This window comes from Theropithecus gelada, chromosome 5 (genome assembly GCF_003255815.1).
Source record: "Theropithecus gelada isolate Dixy chromosome 5, Tgel_1.0, whole genome shotgun sequence".
Classification (NCBI taxonomy): Eukaryota; Metazoa; Chordata; class Mammalia; order Primates; family Cercopithecidae; genus Theropithecus; species Theropithecus gelada.
Genome location: NC_037672.1, coordinates 93,796,224 through 93,824,078, shown reverse-complemented (window position 1 = coordinate 93,824,078; position 27,855 = coordinate 93,796,224). Strand labels below are relative to the sequence as shown.

The following is a 27,855-nucleotide window of genomic DNA, read 5'->3' as shown; positions in this document are numbered from 1 at the left end:
AAACAATAAAAAAAAAAAAAAAAAAAAAAAAAAAAAAAAAAAAAAAAAAAAAATTCACTTGTCAAAAGGTAAAAATTAAAATTTATTACTTTGAGAAGACACATATGTTGCAAATACATAGTGCATTTTAGGCCAGTGTTTCTCAAACTTCAATGCAACTATTAATCTTGGAATCTTGTTAAAGTGTAGATTCTGATTTAATAAGGAGTAGAGCCTAAGATTCCGAATGTCTAAGAAGTTCCCAAACACAGCCTACGCTGCTAGTTCTTGGACCTCAAGAGCAAAAGATTTTAAGCAATCTGACACACTTCTAAGTCCTTTAACCTATCAATATGCTTAAGCACCAGTTTTTTTTTAAGAAGAATTTTACTAACCTGTACTGGATTTAATTGTCTCCTTTCCAATTGATTGGCCCAGCAGATCATATTGATTTAACCTAGAGCCATCAGGAGCAACCTGTACTGAATCAGATGCATTGTAAGTCCAAATATAAGTGACCTCTGAAGTTGTATATGCATCTATAGGAAATTAGGAAAAAAAATATTTTGAGCATTTTCATAAGAACCATCAATCTAGTGCTACACGAATGGTTGTGTATATCATACAGTCACTATATACTTTCAATACTAATACTTAAACGTCACATTTAGGGCAAAAATGTCTCATTTGAATTTACTTCAGTATGAGGGTTATGAAGTGGACCAAAAGAGATGATCACGACCTTGACAGTATATTTATTGCAACCACTTTGAAAGGTGAAGAGCAAATTTCTTGTTAGAGTCTATTAAAATTCCTGGGCCCTGAGATGATTAGAACATCTCCTTTAGGCCAAAGGTAGCATATGACGACACTGTGGTAAAATAAGCTGTCTAGCTTATTTATAAATAGCAATCACACATAAGATAAAAATCATAATTCAAAATTATATTAATGTTTGGACATAAATGTATCCTAGTTAAGAGTTAAATGAGTTAGCTATCATGATACAATGCATTTCATTAGAATAAAAAGTAATTATTATAAAACATGTAGGACAAATAATAATGCTATACTTGCATCAAGTTGCAAATCCTTTTAAAATCATGCTCATTTTAAAATGAATTAATGCACACAGATATCCTAGACTACACATTCATAGCATCCCAGTTTAACTATGGATTGGCAGGAAGAGGAAAAAAATGCAACCAGATCAGACATAACTTCCTGATTTATCGGATGAAGAACTTAGCAGAAGTAAGATGACTTCAGACCTGGCATGCAGGCAACATATCTGGTCTTAGCCTTTCTCTGGCAGTGGCATTTTCTTACCTCTCTATGCACCACTGCGGAACAGATAACCTCTCCATGTAGGCAGAGTCCCCCCACAGTTGAATAACAGGTAATTCTTTCTATACTACTGACTTTCTGAAGAACTTCTATGCACTTTTACTCATGAGAATGTTTAGAAGTATAGTTACCCCTAGTTCTTGAGCAAAATTCAACATTACAGTCACATTATCAATTAAGGGACAGAAAGGGCCAGTTGTCTCTGGCAATAGTTCTACCTCCAGCTCTCTAGGACACTGGAAATCTCATTCTCTGCAATCTATAATTTTCCTAACTTTAATAGCACCATACTGTGGTGACTCTGGTTCTGAAATTGATATAAAGTCTGTGACTGCAAATCAATTTCCACTCAACCATCAGTAACAATAGAGTAAATGATTATGAGTTTGTGTTTTCTAATGACATACTTGGCATTGCCTAATGGCAATGTTGTCTGGTTTTCTGAATGTTGCTACTAAATGTCACTATCAGTGAAACACCATTAGCACTACATATATAGTCACCTACATGCACAATTAAATTATATTATGTGAAGCAATTTTTGAAATAGGATTCTAAAAATGTATATATATGTATATATTTATATATGTATATACTTTTAATAGCAGAGAAATGTTCATATGATTTGATATGAATGAATTTTAATTATTCTAAGGTTTAGTTTTCTAATTAATTTCAATTCATTAATCATTAATGATTGATTACACTGAGAAAATTAAACAGCAACATTACTAATGTGAATAACTAGCAACTCATTTGTAGATCAAGTGGCTTGTTTTGTTTCCCCCATGAATACATATTCTGACTCTCCAATAAAATTTTAAATGGCACAGAATTTAACAAAAAGGTGCATCAAATGATCTACTTTACGTCGGAAGGGCCTCAGAATACTCTGTAGTTGTCCATAAATTATGAAGTTTTTTTTAAGTAGAACGACATCACTTTTGAATTATAATGTTTCTTTCAAACATAAATAAGAAAAAATGAAACCCTATAAAAGAGATGACATTTTAAAGGCACTAATGGGATTCTGATAGGCAGCAACTCTGATTCATGCCTGTACCTCCAGGACCGGGTACAGTGCCTGACACACAGAAGAAAGATTCTCAATTCACTCTCACTAGATTAATAAATTAAGTCATAATATTTTAACTATGTTCTTTACTGCTATGGAAGAGGGAACTCTAGAGAAGAGCTCAAGAGTTTATTAAGGAAAGTGACTGATTCTTCATATGTCTTTTGAAAAAGCAGCTACTGCACTTCATTAGTTAGATAAGAATATAGTTTTGAGATTCTGTGTATGGTGAAAATAATGCAGCAGAAATGTATGCAGTGCAGATTAAAGCCTCTCCCAAAAAAAGGGAGTTATATACATCAACACACATATAAGCTAAGAGGTCATAATAATGTTTCTCAGTAAAGTATCAAAGAAGAGAAAGACAGTTTTACAAAATTCATTAGGAATTCGACTTCTAAATTAAGCTATCATTAAATAATCTTGTTTGTGTTAACTAACCCATTTTTGAGTCCTATGTTGCATTAAGCAGATGTATACCAACTGATTCTTAATATTTGGTAACCAGGAAAAATATTTCAAAAATATTTTTACCTATCAGTTTTTAATCTGAAAGACAATTTACAGCTTCTTTTGGTTTAATGAATAGATTATCCCTAGACTTTCATTCAGAAATTCTAAAATCAAGTTAAACAACAAGGAAAAACTCAAAGATGTGCAGCACTAGGAATAAAATAAAACAGGACTGAATTTAAAATTGTAAGCACACAGAAAAAAATGCTTCTTTTGATTGAGGACAATGACGAAGTTCCTGAAATCCAACCTTTTTGTGGAGTGGGGGTAGGGAAGAAGAGGGCTTTCAAGTAAAGAAGGAATAAATGAATAAAAGAAAAATTCACAGCTGCTTCTGCCAAACTTTGTTATGCCAACATTGTCAGCTTTGGCTTGGCTTGTATATTATTCCACACTGGTGTCCATACTTTTAATACCTATGCATCAAGCACCTACTACAGGCAAAGACAATAAAATAACATAAAATTGTTTATTCAGTGTGTCAGAAAATAAATGTGAAGAAAACAAAATTAGTGCTAATTACTTAAACAAAAAATGCCTAGCAGCAAACTTTATTTGTTGCTCATAGCTCCTTCTGGGTACAGAAAACTATATTCTCAAGCATGCGATATTTCTGCACTCCATAGATGCAGTATAAGAGATTTTTAAATATTATTTAAATATTTTCAAGTGTGCTTATTTCATTTTCAGAATTGGGACATCCATCACATCACTTATATTTGATGACTTAATAACAATAGCTTGTAGACTAAAAGAAAAAAAAAAGTCCTTCTTACAGCATGATTACATCTTGAATTAATCTCTTCTTTGGTATCAAGGCTTTTCAGTTTTTTCTATAATGCCACTTATGTAATGGAAATAACTCTTTCTCTGCTGCATCTGCTGTGGTTTTCTCAGCGTCATGTTTACATAGTATAACATGATTGACTATATTAAATAATGTTGGAAGAAATGGCAGTACTGAAGTTATGGTTTCCATGACAATAAAAGAAGACTTTGTAGTTAAATAAAGAGGAGATTCTCAAAGAAAATTGAGAACTGCCCTTTTGTAAGAACAAACAAGATTTCAATTCTTGTACCACAGAAGTAGGATCATCAAAATAATTAGAGAGTTTTGCATTCATATGAGCCACCATTCTTCCGTTTTCTTTTGCTTAATACAGTTTATGAGAAGGCACACTATTCAGTGATACATAGTTTTAATCAGGTGGGAGTACTGTATTTCTATTCAACAATGAAGAAAAAGTCAAAAGGTATTCAGAAGGGACAAAGATGAGGGTGCCAGAAAGATCATTCTCTAAAAAATCAGGCAATAGGACACCCTCACACAAGAGAGAGGCTGCTCAGCTGTGTTCATGGATTTATGCTGAACCTATCCAGAATGTCATGTGGGACTAGGGAGATGATTTGACCTTCTGCCTTTTCAATTATTCTGGAAGTATGAATGCATCTTCTCGACATACAAGATATAACCCCTCTGACCTAAAGAAGAGCTAACTGCACAAAACCTTTTCTGAAATGTCCTATGTACATAGAAGGTGCCAGAATGTAGCAATGCAGCTACATTATCTCCTTTAATTTAAGAAATAAAAAAAGAAATCCTTCCATTAGTTACAGTAGAAGACAATGACACAGACTAAGCTTCTGTGCATGTCATTTGCAACAGGCTGATTTCCACTTTAATAAACAACAGAATCTATACTTTCCAGTTCATTCTTAGTTGATAAAAAAGTAACATTTGAGTTTTTAATGTTCTAGCACTTGGAAAAGAAGGTAAATTACAGTCCTAAACTTCAAGGAACTCCTGGTCTAATTTTACACATGTACTAAAACACATGATATTCTTTATTAGCAGTAAAAATAGGTTATAATTGTTTAACACCGTGATTAAATTATAATAATATTTCAGAGATGTTCCTTAAGGAAAATTAGCATGGCTTTTACTTCCATATCTTATTGACAATTGTTAATCATCTCATAATTTGAGAAAAAAAACTAGACAATTAAGCAGTGCTGCTGAATTTCCCTGATATTATTGACCCAAAACATGTACCTTCATCCCTGTACTTACAACTGCCAAATTTCAGAGGACATGAATGAGCATCCATTGGGAAATCCTCCAAGTGCATTGGGCATTCAGCTTGAACTGTAAGCCTAAAAGTCAAAATTCCACCATTTGTTTAAGTATATTGGTAAGTCAAGAAAAATCACTCGTCATTACTGTCAACAGACTCGATAGAAGTAGAGTCTTCATCACAGCATTTTATTAGGCTCATTAATATTTAAATAATCTTTTGTTCATTCATGTTTAGGTGATCCCTCAGAAGACATTGACATATACAAATTATTAGTATAAATGAAAATAATAATTAAAAATATACTTTAGCCATTTTAGTTTCTTAAGAAGTGAAGAAATTACATATTCATTTTGAAGGGCTCTTTTCTCATTAAGCTCATGATTAACACTTGAAATCTTAAGGACAAAAAATACTCTATCATTAAAAGAATGCTATTGTCTCCATTATCTCATCAACAAACATATAGTAAAATTGATCAAAGGATTCAATATTAGTTCAGAGGAGCTCCCTTCAACATATATGAATTCTGAATTAATACTGTATACTGCATATATATTCACAGTTATACACATAATTCTAGATATAAATACATACACAGATGCATTTCCTAGAAATAATTTATCAAGTTTAGATTGTTGGATAAATTATAAACACAAATTACGAATGTTAAATATATATTTTTCTGTATCTACATGATTGCAACAAAGAGTAGTCATAGAAAATATGATATAATGCAAACTTTCAATTATTCCATTTCATGTAAAGACAAAGTGAATATAGCAGGTGCTAAATAAAATTTATAGAGAAATCTGTTATAATGAGCAAAACAAATATGACCACAATTCGTTATGGCTTAAATTCTAAGAGAATGTTTAAATAGAACCTTAGACAATATATTCCAAAGTTCTATGTGTCCTGTGCCTGCATTTTATTTAAACCCTAAAGTTTTATTCATTGCCTTCGTTCATAGAAATGATCAACATACAAAGTCCACAGGGGCATTGCATCTGAATACATTGCAAGATCCAGAGAGAGAAACAGAGGCAGAAAGACTAACTAGCACTTCCATTTAGGCAATGAACAATTTAGTAATGAGTCCTCAAGAAATTTTTCTTTGAAGATCAGAAATAGCATAGGACTGTATTGTTGTCCCGTTTTAAATAACTTTCATAACCGAAATCTAGCACTTATGAAATAACAACACATCAAATAACTGGAATACGTGTTTCTGTCTACATATAACGCTGATGTCAGATGTCTGTTTTAAATCTTTTATGAAACATTTTAGCTTTAGATTCCACATAATCTTACTAGATTTGTGATTTTTTTCTTATATAATACAAGTAACTTATTTTACAAAATTAATTCATGAACATGCTTAAGATGTAATAGGTTTTAGGATCAACAACTATTCTGCAAGAAAATTTTATTAAAGTTTAAATCATATAAACAATGCTATAGGATACTTTTTGAATTACAAAATGGCAATTTCATATGGTTCAATCTAGTACATGTTTATGGTATCCAATATACTTGTAAACCTTATTAAATAAAGCTTTCTCTCTGAATTTAAAATAGTTATTTTTTCTTTGGAGTAACTTCATAAGGAAAATTAAAATATTAAATTAGCCTGGGCACGGAGGCTCAAGCTTGTAATCCCAACACTTTGGGATGCCAAGGTGGTTGGATCACTTAAGGCCAGGCATTCGGGACCAGTCTGGCTAACATGGAGAAACACTGTCTCTACTAAAAATACAAAAATTAGCATGGCGTTGTGACACATGCCTATAATATCAGCTATTTGGGAGGCTGAGACAGGAGAATTGCTACAACCTGGGAAGCGGAGGTTGAAGTGGGTCAAGATTGCACCACTGCACTCCAGCTTGGGCGATAGAGCAAGTCTCCGTCTCAATAAATGAATAAATGAATAAATAAATAAATAAAGTCTTACTTTGAAATAACAAAAATTTTGATGGGATATCTGATAAGATATTAAAACTGTATGTTGATACAAATAAAATTCAAGTCATATTACTAAAGCTGTACTTAATAAAAACATCATGTGAAGAATAACCAAAAACATCAATTCATAATAATAAAGGCCATTCTTAACATTTAAAGAACTAAGATGAGACTCACACTCATAAATGCTATTTTATATAGTTTTTTTTAAATCAAAACATTTGCAAAGCATATTATGGGTACTTCAATAATCTGGTAGAAAACACTCAACTTTTGCTAATACCTGGCAGCTAGATTGACTGGTTGTTTAATACACGAAAATTTCTTAGTATATAAATGCATCACATCAAATCTAAAAACATACCTCATTGTATACAGCAGAGTCCCATCATCCTGAATTCGAAGCAACTTATTTGGCATTGTCATATTATGAGCTACTGATTTTTTCCCATTGTGAAAAAAAGTATCTGGAGTCCAGATTTTGCTAGCCATTAAATTGTTCAGTCGAAGGATGTTCATGGGACCTTTAAATTTTAAACGTTCATCTTTCCATTTTTGTCGAAAGAAAACATCAATTGTATATTCCTGAAATAAAAAATATAATTTCTTTGAAAATAGTAAATGTTGTACACACAAGACACTATAAAATTCCAACAAAATAATATTCTAATTAATTTAAACAGAGAGCGAGCTATATTGAAAGAAAAACATTTTTAATCAGAAAAATTACTCCTTTGTCTTATCAATACATGTTGCCACATACTATGGGATAAAGTATGTCTGTGTATACTATTAGCTATATATTCCTCCCAAAAGAAAAAATATCACTTTGGCCTCTTTTAGTTGAACAAGGTCTCAGTCAAACTGCTCCACTGCATCCTGTAGTTTAGAACTGCTTGGAGAGGGGATAAGCTTGGGCAGGGTCTGGTTGATTTATTTTAATAGCCTATTTCAAGAAAAAATGAGTAGGCAGCTTTCCCAGTAGCAAATAAATAAATAAATAAATAAACAACATTTTTTAAAATTAAAAAGAAAAAAAAACCCACTACACTTAAGCACATTGTCAGATCTGCATTAATCATCATCTCCTGTTGCCAAAGAAACTGTAAATTATCATATTTATTTTTTAATCCTAAAAAATGGTGAGAACATGATAATGTTAGCAAGACTGTCTTAGGAGATAATTTCAATAAAGTTTATTTACGAAATTAGTTGTAATACAAGCAGTTTACAAGTTTTTAGAATACTTCAATTATGACTATCTTGCAGGGAAACTCCCTCATATTAAAATGTACTTTAAAATATTGTTACAGACCCACTAGTGATCAGGTCCTCTATTATTTTTCTCCAAATTTTAACTTAGGTGAAACTCTCTTTCTGTCTCTCTCTCCTTACCTCTGTCTCTATCTTTACCCTATCTTTCTTAAGGTAATGTATATATTTTAAATGAGATACAAAATGCACGATTGTAAATACTATTTACAATCCACTGGATGTTAATTTTTTGTCAATATATGTTTTTATAAACATGCTATAAATAATTAAAATGTTCAATTACACACCTGAGATTGGAAGTTCAGAAACTGTCCTTTGAGCACAAAACCATAGTCATTGCATGTTTGAAAATAAACAGTGCAGTGATGCCAATTTTACTAAATTAATGTTTGCAGAAAAGAACAGATTAAAAAGGCCATATACTTATAAAACAGAAAATCATTTGTACAAATCTGAATCAAATACATGAATCCCAGTGATCCCTCAAAACTTGAAACTGTGATGATACTAACAAGTGAAAATCCTAGGTAATGGCATGTGAGTGGGAAATGAACAGAGGTTCTGGGCTGTTAATCCTTAAAGGAATATTCCATAACCTTATCCACACTCACTATCATCTAGTTATCTTTTTTAATGTTTAACTCTAAACATTAAATGGAACTCTAAAATTAAAAAATAATGAACAAAGAGATGAGCCTTTGCACTCTAAGTTTCATGTAGTATTTTTTTTTAGCTGGGATTCCTCAAATACTAGCCTAACGTGACTACATATGATTCTTGCTTACTTTTCCAGGCAAAATTAATGAATTTTAAAACTTTTTATAAGACTTCAAATTCTATATTTCATTTCTGTAAGATGAGGGTATGTTTTATCTGTTTCAGAAGCTGTTGATATGACAGTCATTTCCTGGAGGTCAACCACACAGGAAATACTTAAAGTTTACAAACAAGAAGTTGCAGGTGATTTTTTTTTTTACATTTTTAATGATATATTTTACTAGTTTATTTTTGTTTTTCATAACTTCAACTTTTATTTTAGATATGGGGGCATATGTGCAGGTTTGTTTCATGAGTATATTGTGTGATGCTGAAGTTTGGGACACTGTCATCCAGAGAGTTAGCATATTACCCATTAGTTAATTTTCCAACCCTTGTCCTCCTCCCTCTCTCCCTGCTCTAGTCCCCAGTGTCTGTTGCTGTCATCTTTATGTCCATGAGTACCCAACGTTTAGCTCCCACTTAAAGTGAGAACACGCTTTATTTGGTTTTCTGTTACTGCATCGATTTACTTAGTATAATGGCTTCCAGCTGCATCCATGTTGCTGCAAAGCTATGATTTTGTTCTCTTTTAAGGCTTCCTAACATCCCATAATGTACATGAACCAAATTTTCTTTATCCAATCTGTCACTGATGGGCATCTAAATTAATTCCATGTCTTTGCTATCGTGAATAGTGCTGCAATGAACATATGCATGCATCTGTCTCTTTGGTAAAACGATTCATTTTCTTTTGAGATATATAACCAGTAATGGGATTGCTGGGTTGCATGGTGGGTCTGTTTCAAGTTCTTTGAGAAATCTCCAGACTGCTTTCAACAGTGGCTGAACTAATTTACATTCCCAGCAACAGTGTGTAAGTATTCACTTTAGTCTGCATCTGTTTGTTTGTTTGTTTTTTCTAACATTTTAATAATGGCCATTATGACTGATATAAGATAGTATCTCATTGTGGTTTTGATTTCCGTTTCTCTGATGATTGGTGATGTGAAGCATTTTTTCATCTGTTTGTTGGCTGCTTGTATGTCTTCTTTTGAGCAGTGTCTGTTCATGTCTTTTGCCCACTTTTTAATGAGGTTGTTTGCTTTTACTTGTAGAATTATTTAAGTTTCTTAAAAATTCTTTCCAGAATTATTATTCATCTTTGAGGGCTCACGGTGTCCCAAGGTGTGCCCTGCCAATCTATCTAACATAGTTTGAGTCCTTTTCTCCCACCCTCACCATGCAAACTCATGTTATGCTCTAGGCAACTGCAACAATCCCCACTCCTTGCCATTCCTCAAATAGAGCAAGTTCTCCACCTGCCTCAGACCCTTGAACACCTGCAAAAAAAAACATAGCCAGCTCTCTTTGTATTTCTATAGGGCTCTTCATTCTTTCAACATCATCTGTTGCAATTATACATTTGCTTCTCTGCCTCCCAAACAGTTTATAAATCCTCAAGAAAGGAACCATGGCTTTCATTTGTGCTTATTTTCTTTTTGTTTCTCAGACATACACAAGAGTGTAAAGAATATTACAAACAACTTGTAACCATCACCTAGCAGAAATGTCATCACAAATATTATTGAAGCCCTTCCTCTTCTGTTTATCCCTTCTCAATCACAGTCCCCTTGTCCCCGAGGAAATAAGTATCTTAAGTGTAATGTATACCATTCCCATACATGTACTTTCACATTTAGTGTGTGTGTGTGTATGTGTGTGTGTGTGTGTGTATATATATATATATATAGAGAGAGAGAGAGAGAGTCACATTATAAACATTGATATACATGTATATCATACCTTGTATATTGCCTTCTATATTTTTCTGACACTTGCATCTTTTAGCTACTTTGCTGAGATTTACTCATGGCAATATATCTAGCCCCCTGATTTATTTTCACTGCTTTATAGCATTATATTGGAAGACAAACTTCACAATATCATTGTCATTTTTCCTTATCCTTTTTTTCTTATTTCTAACTTGTCACTGTCACAAGCAATATTGCTACAAATATTCTTGTTCAACACTTGTAATACAAAGGTATAAGAAGAGTTACTCTAGACAAGAGGTCAACAAAGTTTTTCCATTAAGGGTTAGTCAATAAACATTTTAGAATTTGTGGGCCATATGGTTAGTATCACAACTATCCAACTCTGCCACTGCAATGTGAAAGCAACCATAGATTGCATAAATGAATGAGCATGGCTATGTTCCAATAAAACTGTTTACAAATATAGGCAGCTGACAGCCTTTTTTCCCCACAGGCTGTAGTATGCTGACACTGCCCTAGACTAAATCTATAAGTAAGATTACTGGAATTTCATGTATGTGCATCTTCAAAATAACAAGATGTTTTTCAATTGAAATCCTAAGTGGTGTGCAAATTTACATTCTCACTAGAAGTAGATAAATGCTCTTCTTTATGTACAACTTGGTAGAGACAGAATATTTCATTTTAGACATGATTAGTATGAGAGGGGTCATGGTGTAATCATGTGGATTTCTCTGTTAATTAGTAACAAATAATATATGTTCATGTTTGTTAAAAATTCTAGTTTTCTCCTCTATAAATTGTCTGTTCACTTAATCTACTCAGTTTCCTTTTAGGTTGTCTGTCATTTTCTTACAAAGTTATGATAATTATTTATATAGTTTCTATACTAACACTTTCTTAAAGAATATACAACTTAACAAGAATCACACTAAAGATATCCAAAATATCATAAACATATTCCTATGTTTCTTCAATGGATATAAAAGCTCTGCCTTTTACATGAAGGCCTTAAATCCATCTTGTATTATTGTATATGATATGAGATCAAGGTCCAACTTTTTTTTCTAATAATAGAAAACTAGCTTTATCAGCATCATTTATTGACTGGTTCATTTTTTCCCTATACATATGCAATGGCATTTCTATAATATATACAGTATCCATATGGGTATGGATCTGTTTCTGATTTCTATTTTGTTTTTATTATGTACCTATCCGTAGTTAAATTCCAAAGCCATTATTATAATAGTTGTATATAAGGTTTAATTAACAATATTCTGTTTATTGTCCAATTGAAGCTATTTTATAATTTCCATCATGGCTTTTCTTTTTCTTTACATAGAAAACATTTTTAACTGTGTTTTTATATTTCCAAATGTATTGGCTTCTTTCATTTATATTTCATCATTAATGTTTGATTTTACTGCAGTTGTAATAAGATATTAGACACTATAAAATAATTTTTTGCAATTCATTGAACATTTAAGAGATTTTTTTGTTGTTGAACCTGACCATTTTCATCTTTTCATGATAATCCAGTTCATTTATGCCTATTGTGATTACTAATATTGGACATGTTTCCAGGCTGCACTGTTTTTAGCAGTGAATTAAAATTATAAGGATAGAAGAGAGAACATATTGGACTTTACATGATCAACCAATAAAAATAAAGGAAGAACTCTAGAAAATTAAAAGAAACAATAAAAGAACACACACTGAAGCACACACAAAGTATAAGGAAAAAAAGTATCAAACTAAAAGAAAATATAAGAAGTATATAGAAATCAACAATATCAAACATTACTAAAAGGTAATAACGGCTTAGAAGTAGAGAGTGTAGAAGGCAGAATGCAATGAGTTGAGGAGTGAACACAGGGTACAAGTGAGTAAAGAGTAGAGTTCTCTCCTCTGCTCCTGCATTTAAATGCCAGTAAAGGAAATCTAGTTTTATCAGTAAAACCTAGAGACTAGCTAATACAGGTTAGCTATTGTTGTATTAAACACACACACACACACACACACACACACACACACAAAGAAAATGCAGGAGCTTAAAATAACAACCATTTATTATTAGTTTAGAAGTCATGAAGCTGGAAGTTGGTTGTTCTCACCTGGGCTCAAGTTGACCTTAGCTGAGCTTGTTAATAGGTCTCTGCGTTAGGTGGCCATTGGCTGATCTAGGCTGTCACTGTGTAGGGCTGCTGGAGCAACTCAGCGCAGCAAGAACTATCTCTTGTCCTGCCTCACAAACCACTGGGCTAACCTGGCTTTTCTTTCTCTTGACAATGGCAGAAGTACAAAAGAACAAACTCCAATGCACAAGCCCATTCCAAGCTAGTGCTTGTGTGATATGTTTTAACAGCCCATTGGCTAAAGCAATTTACATAGTTAAATTGATGGATAATTGGTATAGTAGGTAACCCTAACTCTCAGTGAGAGGACACTACAAAATGAGATGGGAAAACGTGGCTATAGGAAGGGGTAAAGAACTTGAGCCAGTATTTCATCATTGCAATCGAACACACTAGGCCTCTGTGAGAGGAAAGTAAAAGATGTTGGTGAATGAAAAAAGAGTTTGAGGGCATCTGAAATTTCAATGAAAGTCACATGAGTCAAATCTCACAGAGGCAGGTTGGTTATAACTTAGTAAATATAACTATTATCAACTGTATTTACTTAAGAAAAGAGCGAGCCTTTAAGTGGAAGCAGGGTAATCAGCTTAGGACAACGGCTTACAAAGTAAAGTGTGTATATCCATTTGGGTGCAGGAAGAAAATATTAGAATCTCGATTTTTATGTATCACTTAAAATATAAAAAGTAAATGAAACTTTTATAAAAGATAATATATGGAACTATATAAACATTATTAAGAGTAAGAATGTAAATAAGTAAATTATGGTCATATTTATAAGGCATTCTATGGGAAGAGAAGGGGCAACAGGAAATGGGGGAGTGAATGCATTTGTTATCAGTGTACTGTGATTGTGTCTAGTTAGGTGAATTTACAATACTTACTTTTGATTAAATTAGCTCTAATGAAAATAGGCAATTGGCTTCAGAAGACTACTGATAAAACACCATGGAAGAAAGTAATAATTATACAAACGAAAGTGGAAAACAAGAAAAAGAAATACAACACTCTGTCTAATAGGAGCTCTATAGGAGCCAGGTTAAAAAAATAGTAAACAAATAAACTCTAAAAAAACTCCAAAAAATATTTATAATTATCAGTGAGGCTATTTAAAATATGGGTTTACACCCACTGTTTATAGCAATAAATTTCGACTTAAGCACATGTTGTAATTTAAAATACTGGTCAATGATAGCATCAGACCATTGCAAGTAATAAGTCATTTTAAAAACTAAAAATCCAGAACACAAGGACAAATATCAAAAGTTGATGGGTGGATTTTTAAATATGAGCATCATAATTCAGTAACCAATAGCCAATGACATACTTCTTAAAGTTGAATCTATAATAGTTGTAAAGGCAAGTATTAATGTGATATAAATGTAGAATCATATCTTTTTATTGCTACAACGTAATTTATTTAAGAAAAATATTAAAAACAATAAACTGCACTTAAATATTAATTACTAGAAATATAAAAATTTTAAGTGGGAACAAAAATAAATGTATTTCTTTGATAAATATAATTACTCCTTAAAATAAATATTTATTTTTAAAAGTTCACTTTAGTCCATGTTTCATATTTTTATATATTAGTGTAAAATATATGTATAGATATATACATAAATATAGCTGATTAACTAGTTTTTGTATGTTTTGCTTTCTAGATTAAAAAGACAGGGGAAGAATTCATTTCAATAACATAATATTCATTGCATAGCCACTAACTACAACAAGATTTCCAAATAAATTATTTTCATGTGATTCCCTTAAATGCTTATAAAATGCATACTCTAAGTATTTGAAAAGAATATTCTTGAAAAGTGCATTTAAAATTAACTTCAGATTTTTCATGAGTACATACTAACAGAGTTATTACTTGATTTGTGTTTTATAAGAAAATTACCAAAAATAAAAATAAAAAACGGTCTAACTCCTTCATACAAACTTAAAGGCTTAGATCCATGAACTGAGATTCTAAAAGAAATTAATAATAAAAGGCTGAATTACACAATGCATTGCAGAATACACATACAACTAAAGTGCAAATTTAATAAGAAACAAACAAAAAACCACGAGGATAGATCAGCTTGCATGTATCCTATGGCTTATACACAGAAGTGAGACTGACTGTTGGGTGACACTAAAGAGTTGAAAAATCCGTACACTCCAAGATTTCAAAAATTCCTTACAGGAAATTTTATCAAATTTCCTACTCTCACAGATGGGATTATAGAAAAATTCAGCGAATTTCCTGTTTTCAAATTTGTTAGTGACCGAACCCAGGCAAAGATGCAGTTTCCAGTCAAATGTTTTTGCCACTACTAAAAATCTCCATTTATACAGTAAACTCCTTAAGTGTTATATTCATAATTTGTCCTGGAAACAAAGAAATCACTCTCTATAAGCCATTGCACAGTTTATCATATAAACTTGATTTTAAGGACACATTAACTTAATGAAGGCACCATATTGTTTATTGCCTGACTACATTAATTATAAATCAATACTTGCGGCCGGGCGCGGTGGCTCAAGCCTGTAATCCCAGCACTTTGGGAGGCCGAGACGGGTGGATCACGAGGTCAGGAGATCGAGACCATCCTGGCTAACATGGTGAAACCCCGTCTCTACTAAGAAATACAAAAAACTAGCCGGGCGAGGTGGCGGGCGCCTGTAGTCCCAGCTACTCGGGAGGCTGAGGCCGGAGAATGGCGTGAACCCGGGAGGCGGAGCTTGCAGTGAGCTGAGATCCGGCCACTGCACTCTAGCCTGGGCTACAGAGCGAGACTCCGTCTCAAAAAAAAAAAAAAAAAAAAAAAATACTTGCAGCCAATTCCTGAAGAATCTTATCCACTCACTAAAACACAACTAAATTGTAGGACTGCTCCTGGAGTGATTTCTCATTTACTTTGATTTTCTACATTTATTTAAAAATAGTAAAACTTATTACATTATACTCTTGTGGCTAATAAAGGCTAGTCTCCCTTGAGTAAATTCCAATCAGTGTGTTTCTTCTATAATGAAGAACATGTAGTCTATGAAACAGATCTATAAACAATGTAAAAAATATCACCCTTGGAATATGCAAGAATAATGAAGCTCAAATACTTTCAGTTGGTACTCAAAGGGGGCTAGACAACAAATTTAGCACAGTATTTGCATTGCAAAAAATTACAAAGAAAAATGAGAATCTTAAGAACAGATCAGCAAAGGGCCAATAAACCCAATTAGTACAAGCCTTATTATGTAAAGAAGTTCACACAAACTACAGTTGCAGAACAACATAGCTACTGCACATTCAAAACATAGTGGAGGTAAGATGTTTGGACATTCTTTTTGGAACCAGGGGCCAGGCAAATTTCACTAACAAATTAGAAAATGATACTAAAGATTCATATTCTAACAGAAAATAATTAAAATATATCTAATAAAAGTATTCAATATGATTAATAGTTATAGTAGACAGCGATCTACTTTGATACAATATGTGTCATTTAAAATTCATAACAACTTTATTGCATATGCAAAATTATCCCAATTTCACAAGTGGAAAATACTTCAAAAGCAATATTTACTTAAAAAAAAGACAGAGAGGAAAAATTTGGTCTCAAATTCTGTGTTTCTAAACACCATGGTCTTTTCATTATACCATACATAAAACAACACTTGAAGGCAGAATGTCAGAATAAAATTTTCTTCTTTCATAGATCAATAAATGGACATTACTCATGGCTTATGAGAAGTTACAGGAAGAACTAAGTTATAGGGCTGAGACTGGAGTTTTGGAATCTCTGAAAAGGGTATTTTCTTCAAAGCCTGATGTTGGAAAAACTGAATAGCCATATGCACTATAATTAAATTGGACATCTATCTTATCCCATACACAAAAATCAACTCAAGGCAGACTAAAGACCTAAATGTAAGACCTGAAACTAATAAAACTCCTAGAAGAGAAGATAGGCTCTTTGACATTGATCTTGGCACTGAGTGTTTTGAACATCACTCCAAAAGCTCAGGCAGCAAATGCAAAAATAAACAAGTGAGCATACATCAAAATAGAAATCTTCTGTACAGCAAAGGAAACAATCAACAAAGTATAAAGGTAGTCTTATGGATTGGGAGAAAATACTTGCAGATTACAAATTTGATAAGACATTAATATCCAAAATACATAAGGAATTCACACAACTCAATAGTTAAAGAACAACCTAAGGGCAAAGAATCTGAATCAACAGTTCTCCAATAAAAACACAAAAATGGTCAATAATTATATAAAGAGGTGCTCAACATCACTAATCATCAAATAATTACAAATTAAAATCAGTATCACCTCACACCTGTTAGGACGGTTATTATCAAAAAGACAAGAGATAACAAGTGTGGGCCAGGGTGTGGATAAAAGGGAATCTGTGTACACTGTTGGTGGGGATGTAAATTGGTGCATCCATTAGGAAAAACAATATTGATATTCCTCAAAATGTTAAAAATAGAATTGCTATATGGCCCAGGAATCTTTCTGTTAGGTATATATCCAAGAGAAATGAAATCATGACCTTTAAAGATACTGGCATTCACATGCTTATTGTAGCATTATTCACAATACCCAATATACAAAAACAATCTAAGTGTCCGTCAATGTATGAATAAATTATTTAAATATGGTATACATGTACAATGAAATTCTATTCAGTTTTAGAGAAGGAGACCCTGTCATTTGCAACAATATAGATAAACATGGAGGGCATTATACTAAGTAGGATAAGTCAGACACAGATGGAAAATAGTGCATGATCTCATTTATACATGGAAAAAGGGAAGGGAGAAAGGTAGGTTGGTTGGTTGAATACACAGAATAAAATGATAGCAGTTACTGGGGTGGGATGTGAAGAGGGAAAAAAATAGGGAGGTGTCAATCAAAGGGTATAAAGCTTAGATACATAGGACGAATGTCTACAGATCTAAGGTAAAACATAAGGACTATAATTATTGTATACTGGAAATGTAAGTGCTCTTACTGTAAAAAAAAAAAAAAAAGGAAACTATGCAAGAGGATAGATATGTTAATTTTACTTGACTGTAGTAGCCACTTACTATTATAAGTGCATTGAAATATAATGTTGTACATCTTAAATGTGCATAATAAAAAATCTTCTTTGCACAATTAAAACTAACTGAAACACAATATCAAATAATAATAGTGATACATATTAAGTAAGAAGAAATAGATGTTAAAAGCACGAGTTCTCAAGTCAGATAGATCAGGGTACCTGACTTTAAGCAGGTTGGCTAGCCTTTCTTTATATCAGTTGACTTATCTGTAAAATGGTAAGAAAAATAGAACTTACTTCCTAGGACTCTTGTAAGGATTAAGTGAGATAATATTTGCAAAGTTCTCAGAAAATGGTTTGGACACCAAGGAAGATATTCTGGCATAAATCATCTTCCAAAGATCCTTCTCCCTCTCCCCATACTCAACAAAAGGGTGGCCAGACAAGGTAGAGACACCCAGTAATTAAAGGTCATAAAGTTCCAGAGGTGGGGGCCACACGGGATACCACAGAGAATGCCACTGGAGAAGAAGCCACCTGTGTTTTTGGTGACTGCAATAAGGAGGTCACTGAGAAGATAGCACAAGTATGCTCCATGGGAGACCCAGTATTCATCTACCAACCATACAAATAGCATATATTGCTAACAGAGAACTACAATAGAACCAGTTCAGTAAAAAGGTATATTCACCTTTTACTACTCTCCTTTACCCTTGCAACAACTTTGAAAAACACAGAAAAAGAAGAGGAAGAGTGGATCTTGGCCTGTCCCCACAGTACATCCCTTACCTGTGAAAAAGGCATGGAAAAGGAGAGAACATCTAGATGGCCTAAGAGACTGATGCTGAAATTAGTTTGGACTGGACTCGTTAAGCTATAGTATGCATTGAAGCATTGCCGTAATGTGAGGAAGGGAGTTTGAAAGAATAAAATCTTGCTGATTTCAGTCTCCTGAATCTCTAAAGCCCTTAGGATGAAGTACAAACACTCTCACAGCCTCCAAGGCCCTGAACGATCTCTTCCTCTCTACCCCTCTAGCCTTGCCTACAATAATCCCGCACCACATCCACACACCCACACCCCAACACACGTACCCCTCTATGCTGCCACAATTATGACATAAGTACGTGTCAGGCCTCTGATTTATCATGCTGCATTTTACTATGCAAACTCACTAACCTCTGTTGTTCAGTCTTCTCTATCCTCTCCCTACATCTAGACAACTTTCATTCCACACTGAGAACAAGGATCGTGACGTCGTGACCACCTTCTTCAATGCTGTGTCACCAGCATCTAAACAACTACTTGGAACATAGGAAATAAACAATACTTTGCCTATGAATAAATGAATAAGGGGAGTCATTGTAAATTTAATGTAGTATGAAGGATACTGAGCCATAAGGTTTCTGATGAAACATAAGAAGAAAGGCATCATTAGCAGAGGCAGATGGCAGAAAAGCTCTCAAATGTCTTATGGCAGCAATCTGCAAACAACAAGCTAATCCTTAAATTCACAGGTGTCCAGTTACTTTCGTTTGTGTGTTTGCATGTGTGCATCTAGGTAACTATATTGAACTAATCACCAATATACTTTATAATTATATAAATAGTTATATTTTATAGAATAGTTGCATTTTAACTATAATTGTTATTTTAAAATATTAATAGTTACCTTTTACAGAACGTATATAGTATAATAGCGATATTTTAAAGAAAGTCAACACATACCAAAAAAGCCATGCAATTATAAGTTGTCTGGTAACGGAAAGCATCATGTTTTAAAGTATCATTTGGGCATATCTCTATAACTTCTTGGGGGGTGATTATGATCTTCTTAGTCTTTATGGCCTTTATGGTCTGGCTCGAAATACTTTTCTAGCCTCATCTCTCCCAAAATTCCTAAGAGCATTCTAGGATCCAGTTATACTGAACTTTCACATTTTACTAAACTCAACAAGCTCTTTCAATTTGTGCTAAAACACTCTTTTCCATTGTGTAGCTAGTCAATCCTTATGTGTTCTTCTTAGCTATCTTTTTTTTCCCTAAGATCCGTACCAAACTCTATATCTACCACCCACATCCCCTCTGATAAGACATTAATCCATAAATACTTCAATGAAAGCATTATTGTACCTTTGTAAAATGAACTATTTTCCTTAGCTGTCCTCCAATATCCTGTGAGCAATTTGAGGGCTACACTTACATATTTCAGTTCCTACCATGGTGGGAAGCACTGAGTGTATACTTAGGAAATCTTGTTGAAATGTACAGACACAAGTTATGCCTTCTAGTATCTCAGACTGCCATAAAAAATAAAAATAAAAAAAGTCAGGAAGATTTTCATAAGCCTATGTACAATGTCATTTAAAAAATACTATGAACGCCATGTGGTGGAGCACAGGGATAAAGAGGACTGACGACTTGGAATAACCTAGAAAGAAATCAGAAAACAGATGAAATTTGAACTTAGTTTTGACTAAATAAAATACCTCCAGTTGGCAAAGGAGGAGGTAAGCATAACAAGAACAGGAAAAAACATGTGCACGGCCAGAGAGTTGTTAAATATGACATGTTCAGGGAACAGTGAGAAGTTCAATGCCATCTTTAAAAATAAAAGCCTCACTGATAGTTATAATGCCGTACAGCTACTGCCCTCCGTCTTGCCTCCTCTCTTCAACCACGCTGCTTAAAAATGTTACCTCCACTCTTTCTCCATTTCCTCACCTCCCACTTGCCTCCACCCACCGCAATCTGGTTGCTTTTACCACAATCAGCAAATACTTCTGTTTTTAATCTAATGACATATTTAAAAACCTTTTCTTGGTTTTACCACAATAGATGATACAATGTTCGCTCCCTACTTTTGTAATGCTCTCTTGTACTGGTATTCTTAAAGTCACATTTTCCTGGTACTCTGAGAAACCATTGCTAAAATCCTCATCATGGGATGTGAGACCTTCGATGCCTGTCAGCTATCTACATGTACTGATATCCCCTAGAAAATATACGGTAGTAGGACCAATAGATAATATTTATTATTCTTAATCTAGGCATACAAGTCCTTTGTGGCTTTCCCAAAGACAGTCTCGAAACTTGAAACCTAGGACAAAAAACACGCAATCCCTGAAATTTTTACTTAAAAAAAATCACTTCATGTTCAGAAATCACAGTTATTATTTTTTTTTCTTTTGTCAACATTTATTTTTGGTTCAGAGGGTATCTGTGCAGGTTTGTTACACAACTAGCTTGCATGTTGCTGTGGTATGATGTACAAATTATTTTGCCACCCGGGTAGTGAGCATAGTATCCATTGGTAGTTTTTCAACCCTCCCCCTCCCTCTCCCTCAAATAAGCTTCAGTGTCCATTGTTCCTATCTTTGTGTGTACGTGTACTTGATGTTTAGCTCCCACTTACAAGTGAAAACATATCATATTTGGTTTTCTGTTCCTCTATTAATTTGTTTAGGAAAATGACCTCCAGCTGCATCCATGTTACTGCAAAGGACATAATTTCATTATTTTTTATGGCTGCATAGTTTTCCAAGGTGTATATAGACCACATTTTCTTTATGCAGTCCACCACTGATGAGCATCTAGGTTGATTCCATGTATTTGCTATTGTGAATAGTGCTGCAATGAACATACAAGTGCATATGTCTTTTTGGTAGAACAACTGATATTCTGCTAAAAAGTAGAATAGTAATAAGCATATAGTATATAGTAATAAGCTTGCTGGGTCATATAGTAGTTCTGCTTTAAGTTCTTTCTGAAATCTCCAAACTGCTTTCCACAGCAACTAACCTAATTTACATTCCCACCAGCAGTGTATAAGCACTCCCTTTTCTCCGCAACTCTGCCAACATGTTATTATTTTTACTTTTTATAATTGCCATCTGACTGAGGTGAGATGGTCCCTCATTGTGGTTTTGATTTGCATTTCTCTAATGATTAATGATGCTGAACATTTTTCATATGCTTGTTGCCTACATGTGTGTCATTTTAAGAAATGTCCTTTCATGCCCTTTTTCCATTTTTTAATGGGAATGTTTGTTTTTCACTTAAGTTCTTTGTAGTTCTGGATATTAGACCTTTGTCGGATGTATAGTTCAAAAATAATTTCTCCTATTCTGTAGGTTGTCTGTTTTCTCTGTTAATAGTGCCTTTTCCCATGAAGAAGCTTTTTAGTTTAGTTAGGTCCCAGTCGTCTATTTTTGTTTTTATTATAATTGCTTTTAGGGACTACAACATGAAATTGTTGTCAAGGCCTAGGTTCAGAATGGCATTTCCTAAGTTTTCTTCTAGGATTCTTACAGTTTTGAGTCTTACATTTAAGTCTTTAATCCATCTTGAGTTGATTTTTGTATATTGTGAAAAGAAGGGTCCAGTTTGAATCTTCTGCATATGGTTAGCCAGTTATCCTAGCACCATTTATTGAATAAGGAGTCCTTTCCCCATTGCTTGTTTTTGTTGACTTTGTCAAAGATCAGCTAGCTGTAAGTGTGTGGCTTTATTTCTGGGTTCTTTAGACTGTTCCATTGATCTACATGTTTTTGTACCAGTACCATGCTGTTTTGGTTACTGTAGCCTTGTAGGATAGTTTGAATCTGGGTAATGTGATGCTCCAGCTTTGTTCTTTTGCTTAAGTTTGCTTTGGCTATTCAGACTCTTTCTTTGGCTCCCTGTGAATTTTGAAATATTTGAATTTGTTTTCTAATTATGTTAAAAATGATATTGATAGTTTGATAGGAATAAATCTTATTTAGTTTTTACAAAAGAATAGGGAGAATGTAGGGAATACTACTTTGTGACCTTAGAAAACCAAGAGAGCTATGACTGGATGCACTAAGTTCCTACAACCCTCCTTCTCCAAGAAAGGTAATGAATGGAGTCAAACTACTTTTACCTGTGCCCTTCTGGAACTGTTTCCCCACCCCTTAGGTGATGTTTTACTGTACACAAAATACATGGGTTCATACAGTTACCCAGTTACCAAATAAGCCATCTCACCTTAACTCTACAGAATCCCATTTCGTCAGAGGGCTGTAGCACAGATATCTGACGAGAGCACAGCACTGCATCTGATAAGGAATAAGACAGTGGTCTCTGCCTTTTTTTTTTTTTTTTTTTTTTGGATCAAAGCACAGCCTAGCTCAGAAAATGGGACCACTCTTCATTTTGACAGATACCCACAGTTGCTCCTTCTCAGTCTCCTCTTCCATTTTTTGTCCACTTTCTGTCCTTTAAATATTGGTGTTCTAGAGTTTCTGTGAAAGTAAGATGGCCACTTCACTCTAATCTCTTTCCTTGTAAAATTTTATGTATGTCTATGGTTTCAACCACCATTATATGGCCCCCAAGTTATCTATACTCCAAGCTTTTCTGTTGGGCTCCAGATCTATGCCTGTTACCTAGACATCTCCAATTAAAGTTTCAAACTCAACATGTGTAAAACATAAATGTTCATCCCCAGCAACAAAACAACAACAAACAAAACTTCTCCTACTGTGTTCCATATCCCAATTCCTCAAGATGTCATTCTATACTTCTTCCACCCCTTCATCCAACAGATCAACACTTCTACCCCACAAAGAACTTTTGATTCTTTTCAATGCTCTCCATCTTCAGTTCCACTGCCCTGGGCCAATTCACATTAATCTCTTGCCTGTAATAAAACAGCTTTCTAACAAGTCTTCCTTTTCCCAATCCTTTAATATAAATTATTGAACCATAGAACTCTTACTCTGCCACATACCCTCTACCTTCCTCCACCTCTTCATCAGTCTTATAATAGATTCGTGCTTCCTTTAGCATAAAGTCGAATACCTTATCATGTTAAAATACAGACTTTCATGTTCTACAAATAGTAAATGTTAGTCTGTAGATCATAGGAAGATCCCAGGAAACAACTATTTTTAAAAATAATTCAGATGGTTACAATCCAAGTACCTGTAAATCACATTTTGGGGAATATTATTATAAATTCTAGGAGGGTGCTGAAAAATATTTGATGAATGAATGAATGTTTCCAGTGTCTATTTTCTAACTTTCCAAAATGTCAATAACCTTACAGCAACCAGCTTCTACATGCTGACTTTAAAGGGAGTAAACATTATTAATTTACTTTTGATACAAAGGGTTCGCCATGTTCATCACAGGTTTTCTTAATGAACTACATTTACAAATGACAACCTCTGATAAAGAGTTAACAGATTAAGTTCAGTGTCAATTTTGACCAGATATTAAATCTCATAACTCTCTAAACTTCCTTGATGTTAACTACTGAACTATATAATATCTCAGTACCTTCTGGAGATTCTAAGAGATAATGCACTCTGTGTTTTTATAGAGAAGAAAAGTATTATCTGGAAAAATCAACATAATCAATAAACCAAGGTCATATTTACCACACTGCCTGCTTCTTAGCCTAATGGTAAACTGTATCAAGTATCTCAAGATTACTTCAAAGTTTTCATTGTCCAAGCTCTAACCCTAACACTTCACAATAGACAACCATTTGAACTGAGGTTCTTAGTCTAGGTTTAGGTTAAATAATTGGTAATCATAACACTTATACCATAAGAATATGCACACATAGTGAAAATGTTTACTAATATAAGAAAAGACATCCTATAGAAACCAAGGAAAAAGGGAAAAAAACAGTACAGTAAATTAGAAAGTGCTAAAATGCCTACTACAACCTTGGTCAATTGCCAGCTACTAGTACATTTCAAAAATTAATTACCTCCTTATGAATTTCAAAATATTGAAATAAAATATTTTTAACTTGGTTGCAGAAACTGTAAGTATAATCTTTAATTATAATTTAGATCTACAACATTTTTGGGACAATTACACTAGTTAATGATTCCAAGAAAGCAGTGTGTGTGTGTGTGTGTGTGTGTGTGTGTGTGTGTGTGTGTGTCTGCATATTTTTTTGGTTCTTAATTCTTTTTGCTATGCTGCTTTTTTTTCTCTCAGGCTAATGTCATAACAAATCTACATCACTGACCTGAATAAAAGAAATTAGGAATTTAGGTTTTGCTACTGACTATGCTCACTGATTAGAAATAAAAGTGTATATGCTAAGCTACTAAAAGTAAAACTAAATTTGTTCTTTACTTTTGTTCTTCATTAACAAATTGTTCATGTAAGATATTCATTAGATAGCTCCACATCCACTTTGACTTGTAGGTAATACTATGTCTACGTTTTCCCTTCCCATCATAACATTCTTTTTTATTTAGAGTGTCACAGCCATGTCTCATTGCTCAAGCTATTGCTCCATCCATACTAAACATAAATTCAAACTTTGCCTCCTTACTTATCTTGATTTCCAGTAAAAATAATATCAACATGGAAATCATTCATTTTGATCATCATGAAAACCAAATTGTTTCTCTCCATAAAATGTATATATGTTTTTTTAGTTGAGCACCATCTTCCCTAATAGACTTACAATATGAGTAAAAAGATGTATTTGTATGTGTCTCTGTTACTTGTGTCTATAGGTTATTCAACTTTAATTTTTCCCAGCTGCATCTTTCTTCTCTAGATTTGGACAAATATCAATAATACCTGTTGAGTGATCAAACTATCTCCTGGTCCTCAATTAACATCTTCCCTGTATTACACATTATTCATATTTCAGCTATCTGTGTATTGCCTCTCAACTCCAAATCCACCCTTCTTTCATTTCCTTTGTGATACCTGATGGATCCTATAAATACTGCTCCTCTGCCAGCTCACACAATGTCAGGCTTTGTCAATAGAGGGTGCTGGAGGGACACTCCAATGCAGTCAAAAGAGAAGGGTGCTTTTCTTTCTTGGTCTCTTTCTGGGTCATGTGCATTGTCATTTTTTTGGCACAGCTTCAAAGGACTGACATGCTGTGAGTTTTCAGCCCATGCAGCATATTTCTGTAGACCAGCTTCAGCATATACCATCACATGTTTCTTCACCACCAGTAGCTGCATGTTCCTGTAGCAGCAGCACCCCTCCAGTGAGGTCAGAATTCACAGATCTTAGGGGGAAAGGGTGCTCTTTCAAGTCCTCAGTTTCTTCCTGATTCTGGAAGTGGTGACACTGCAACCCTAGAAGTAGATGTTCTGTCTGCATTTGTTAATTCTGTATTGCTTGGAATCTTCTTTTATCCATGTTTTAAAACGAATTTAACTGTCTTTTATTAGTTAATAATTCTTTATATCAGATTTTCCCTATGATGTTCTATGACTGGACTGTGTTTACATAGTAGGCTCCCATTTGGTAGGTTTGTGATTAACTAGACTTCCTCTAAAACAACTGTTGGAAAGCCCGACTAAATGAGGTAAATAAAGACAGAAATAAAGTAGGAAATCTGACAAGAGCAGAGCAATTTCTTAGAAATTTTTTAGGCTAGATGCATTAAGGGAAATGTATCACTAGAGAAAATGTCTAGGGCCTTCAAGATTTTCAAAAACGTACTAAGATGCTGAATATGCATTCCATTTTTGAGAATACATCTATATTTGGGTGTGCATACACACACTTACACACACATGTATTCTGAAATATAAAAAGAAAACTAAAAAATCAAAGTAAGTGATTTTTTATTTAAATGTTATCAACTGAAATTCCACTCAATGCAACCTATATTGGTAGTGTGAGTATATTTTAAAGTTTATTATAACTTGTGGTAGAATCCCCCCAAACAAGAAAGCATATCTTGAGTCTGCTAAAAAATTTTAAAGTTCTCGGGTTCAATTTACTGATGAAACACAACTGCTTTTAGTTCATTTCAGACATAAAGGAGCTAAATATGTTCCATTGCTAATGACTATATACCTAACATCAACTACCAATTTTCTAAATATGTTAGCAATCCAAAGAATAGTCACAACAAGGAGAGGTAGAGAATTAATCTAATCCATTATCGCCACTGGAAAACAAATGACTTTGTATATTTTGGCATACAAGTATGATGTGAGTTTGTGTAAAATCCCCAAATATCAAACATGTCTTGCTAGAAACACACATGTTTGCATGTATGTATGTATATATGTATATACATATATATATATAGAGAGAGAGATGTTTTAGCTAAAATAATTCACTTTGCAAAAAAATAAAGCTAAAATTTCAATGCAGTAACTGCTACTACTGAAATTTACAACATGAAAAAAATCTACAATATTGAAAATGTACTGATATTTGGGAGTCATATCATTTGTCTTTCTGCTTTGGCTGATAATAAGACACAAATTAACCAGATATAAGAGTCACAATTTATATAATATGCTAATTTCTCAATGTAGTAGTTAACAAAATTCTGACTCTACTTAATTTTTGATAGAAGTTAGGTATTTATTTGCACTGTGTCTCTCTAATATTTGGGAACATTTAAGACAATCTGCACTAAGACAAAGAGTATTTACTAGGACAAAATTATATTTACAGCCAAACAATAACATTTGGAATGCACACTCTTACTAAAAATAAATAGTCTTTGTCATCATTATAAGGATATGTCCACTTAAATTGACCCATGGAAAGAGGCAGATTAATATTTCAGGTCAAAATATACAATAATGCAAGGGGAAAAGGAGGGTTATACTGAAGAATAGGATTTTTTCCTCTTGTACCAGAATCGTACCTAAGACCCAGAATTGAAGGAGAAAAATAAAAGCACTTAAATCATGACACTCCCATTTTAAAGAATTTTAATGGACTGCCAACATTTAGTATCAACCACCTCCCCAAAGGTGGGGATCACCCCTCAACATGTTCAGCCACCCAGGTCAATATAAGAAAAGGTCTCTGAGGTCAGAGATGTGGCTCTGATGGAATAAACAGCATATTTTTTTCCCATAAAAGTGAAATTTAGGTTCCCTAATGGAAACCTAGGGAGCTCCTGATAAATTAGCTGGTAAT

At 33.6% G+C, this 27,855-nt stretch overlaps 1 protein-coding gene across 5 annotated transcripts in view; it reads right to left on the bottom strand.

Moving 5' to 3' along the window:
- The window catches only part of GABRA2 (gamma-aminobutyric acid type A receptor alpha2 subunit), a 147,702-nt gene that overhangs the window by 57,970 nt on the left and 61,877 nt on the right, over positions 1 to 27,855 (bottom strand). For all 5 annotated transcript variants that reach the window (XM_025385513.1, XM_025385509.1, XM_025385511.1 and 2 more), the window contains 3 exons: positions 7,319 to 7,539; positions 4,986 to 5,068; positions 375 to 518 (listed from right to left, as the gene is read on the bottom strand). In XM_025385513.1, the coding sequence (XP_025241298.1) occupies positions 375 to 518; positions 4,986 to 5,068; positions 7,319 to 7,539 (448 nt within the window). The remainder of the gene's footprint in view (positions 1 to 374; positions 519 to 4,985; positions 5,069 to 7,318; positions 7,540 to 27,855) is intronic.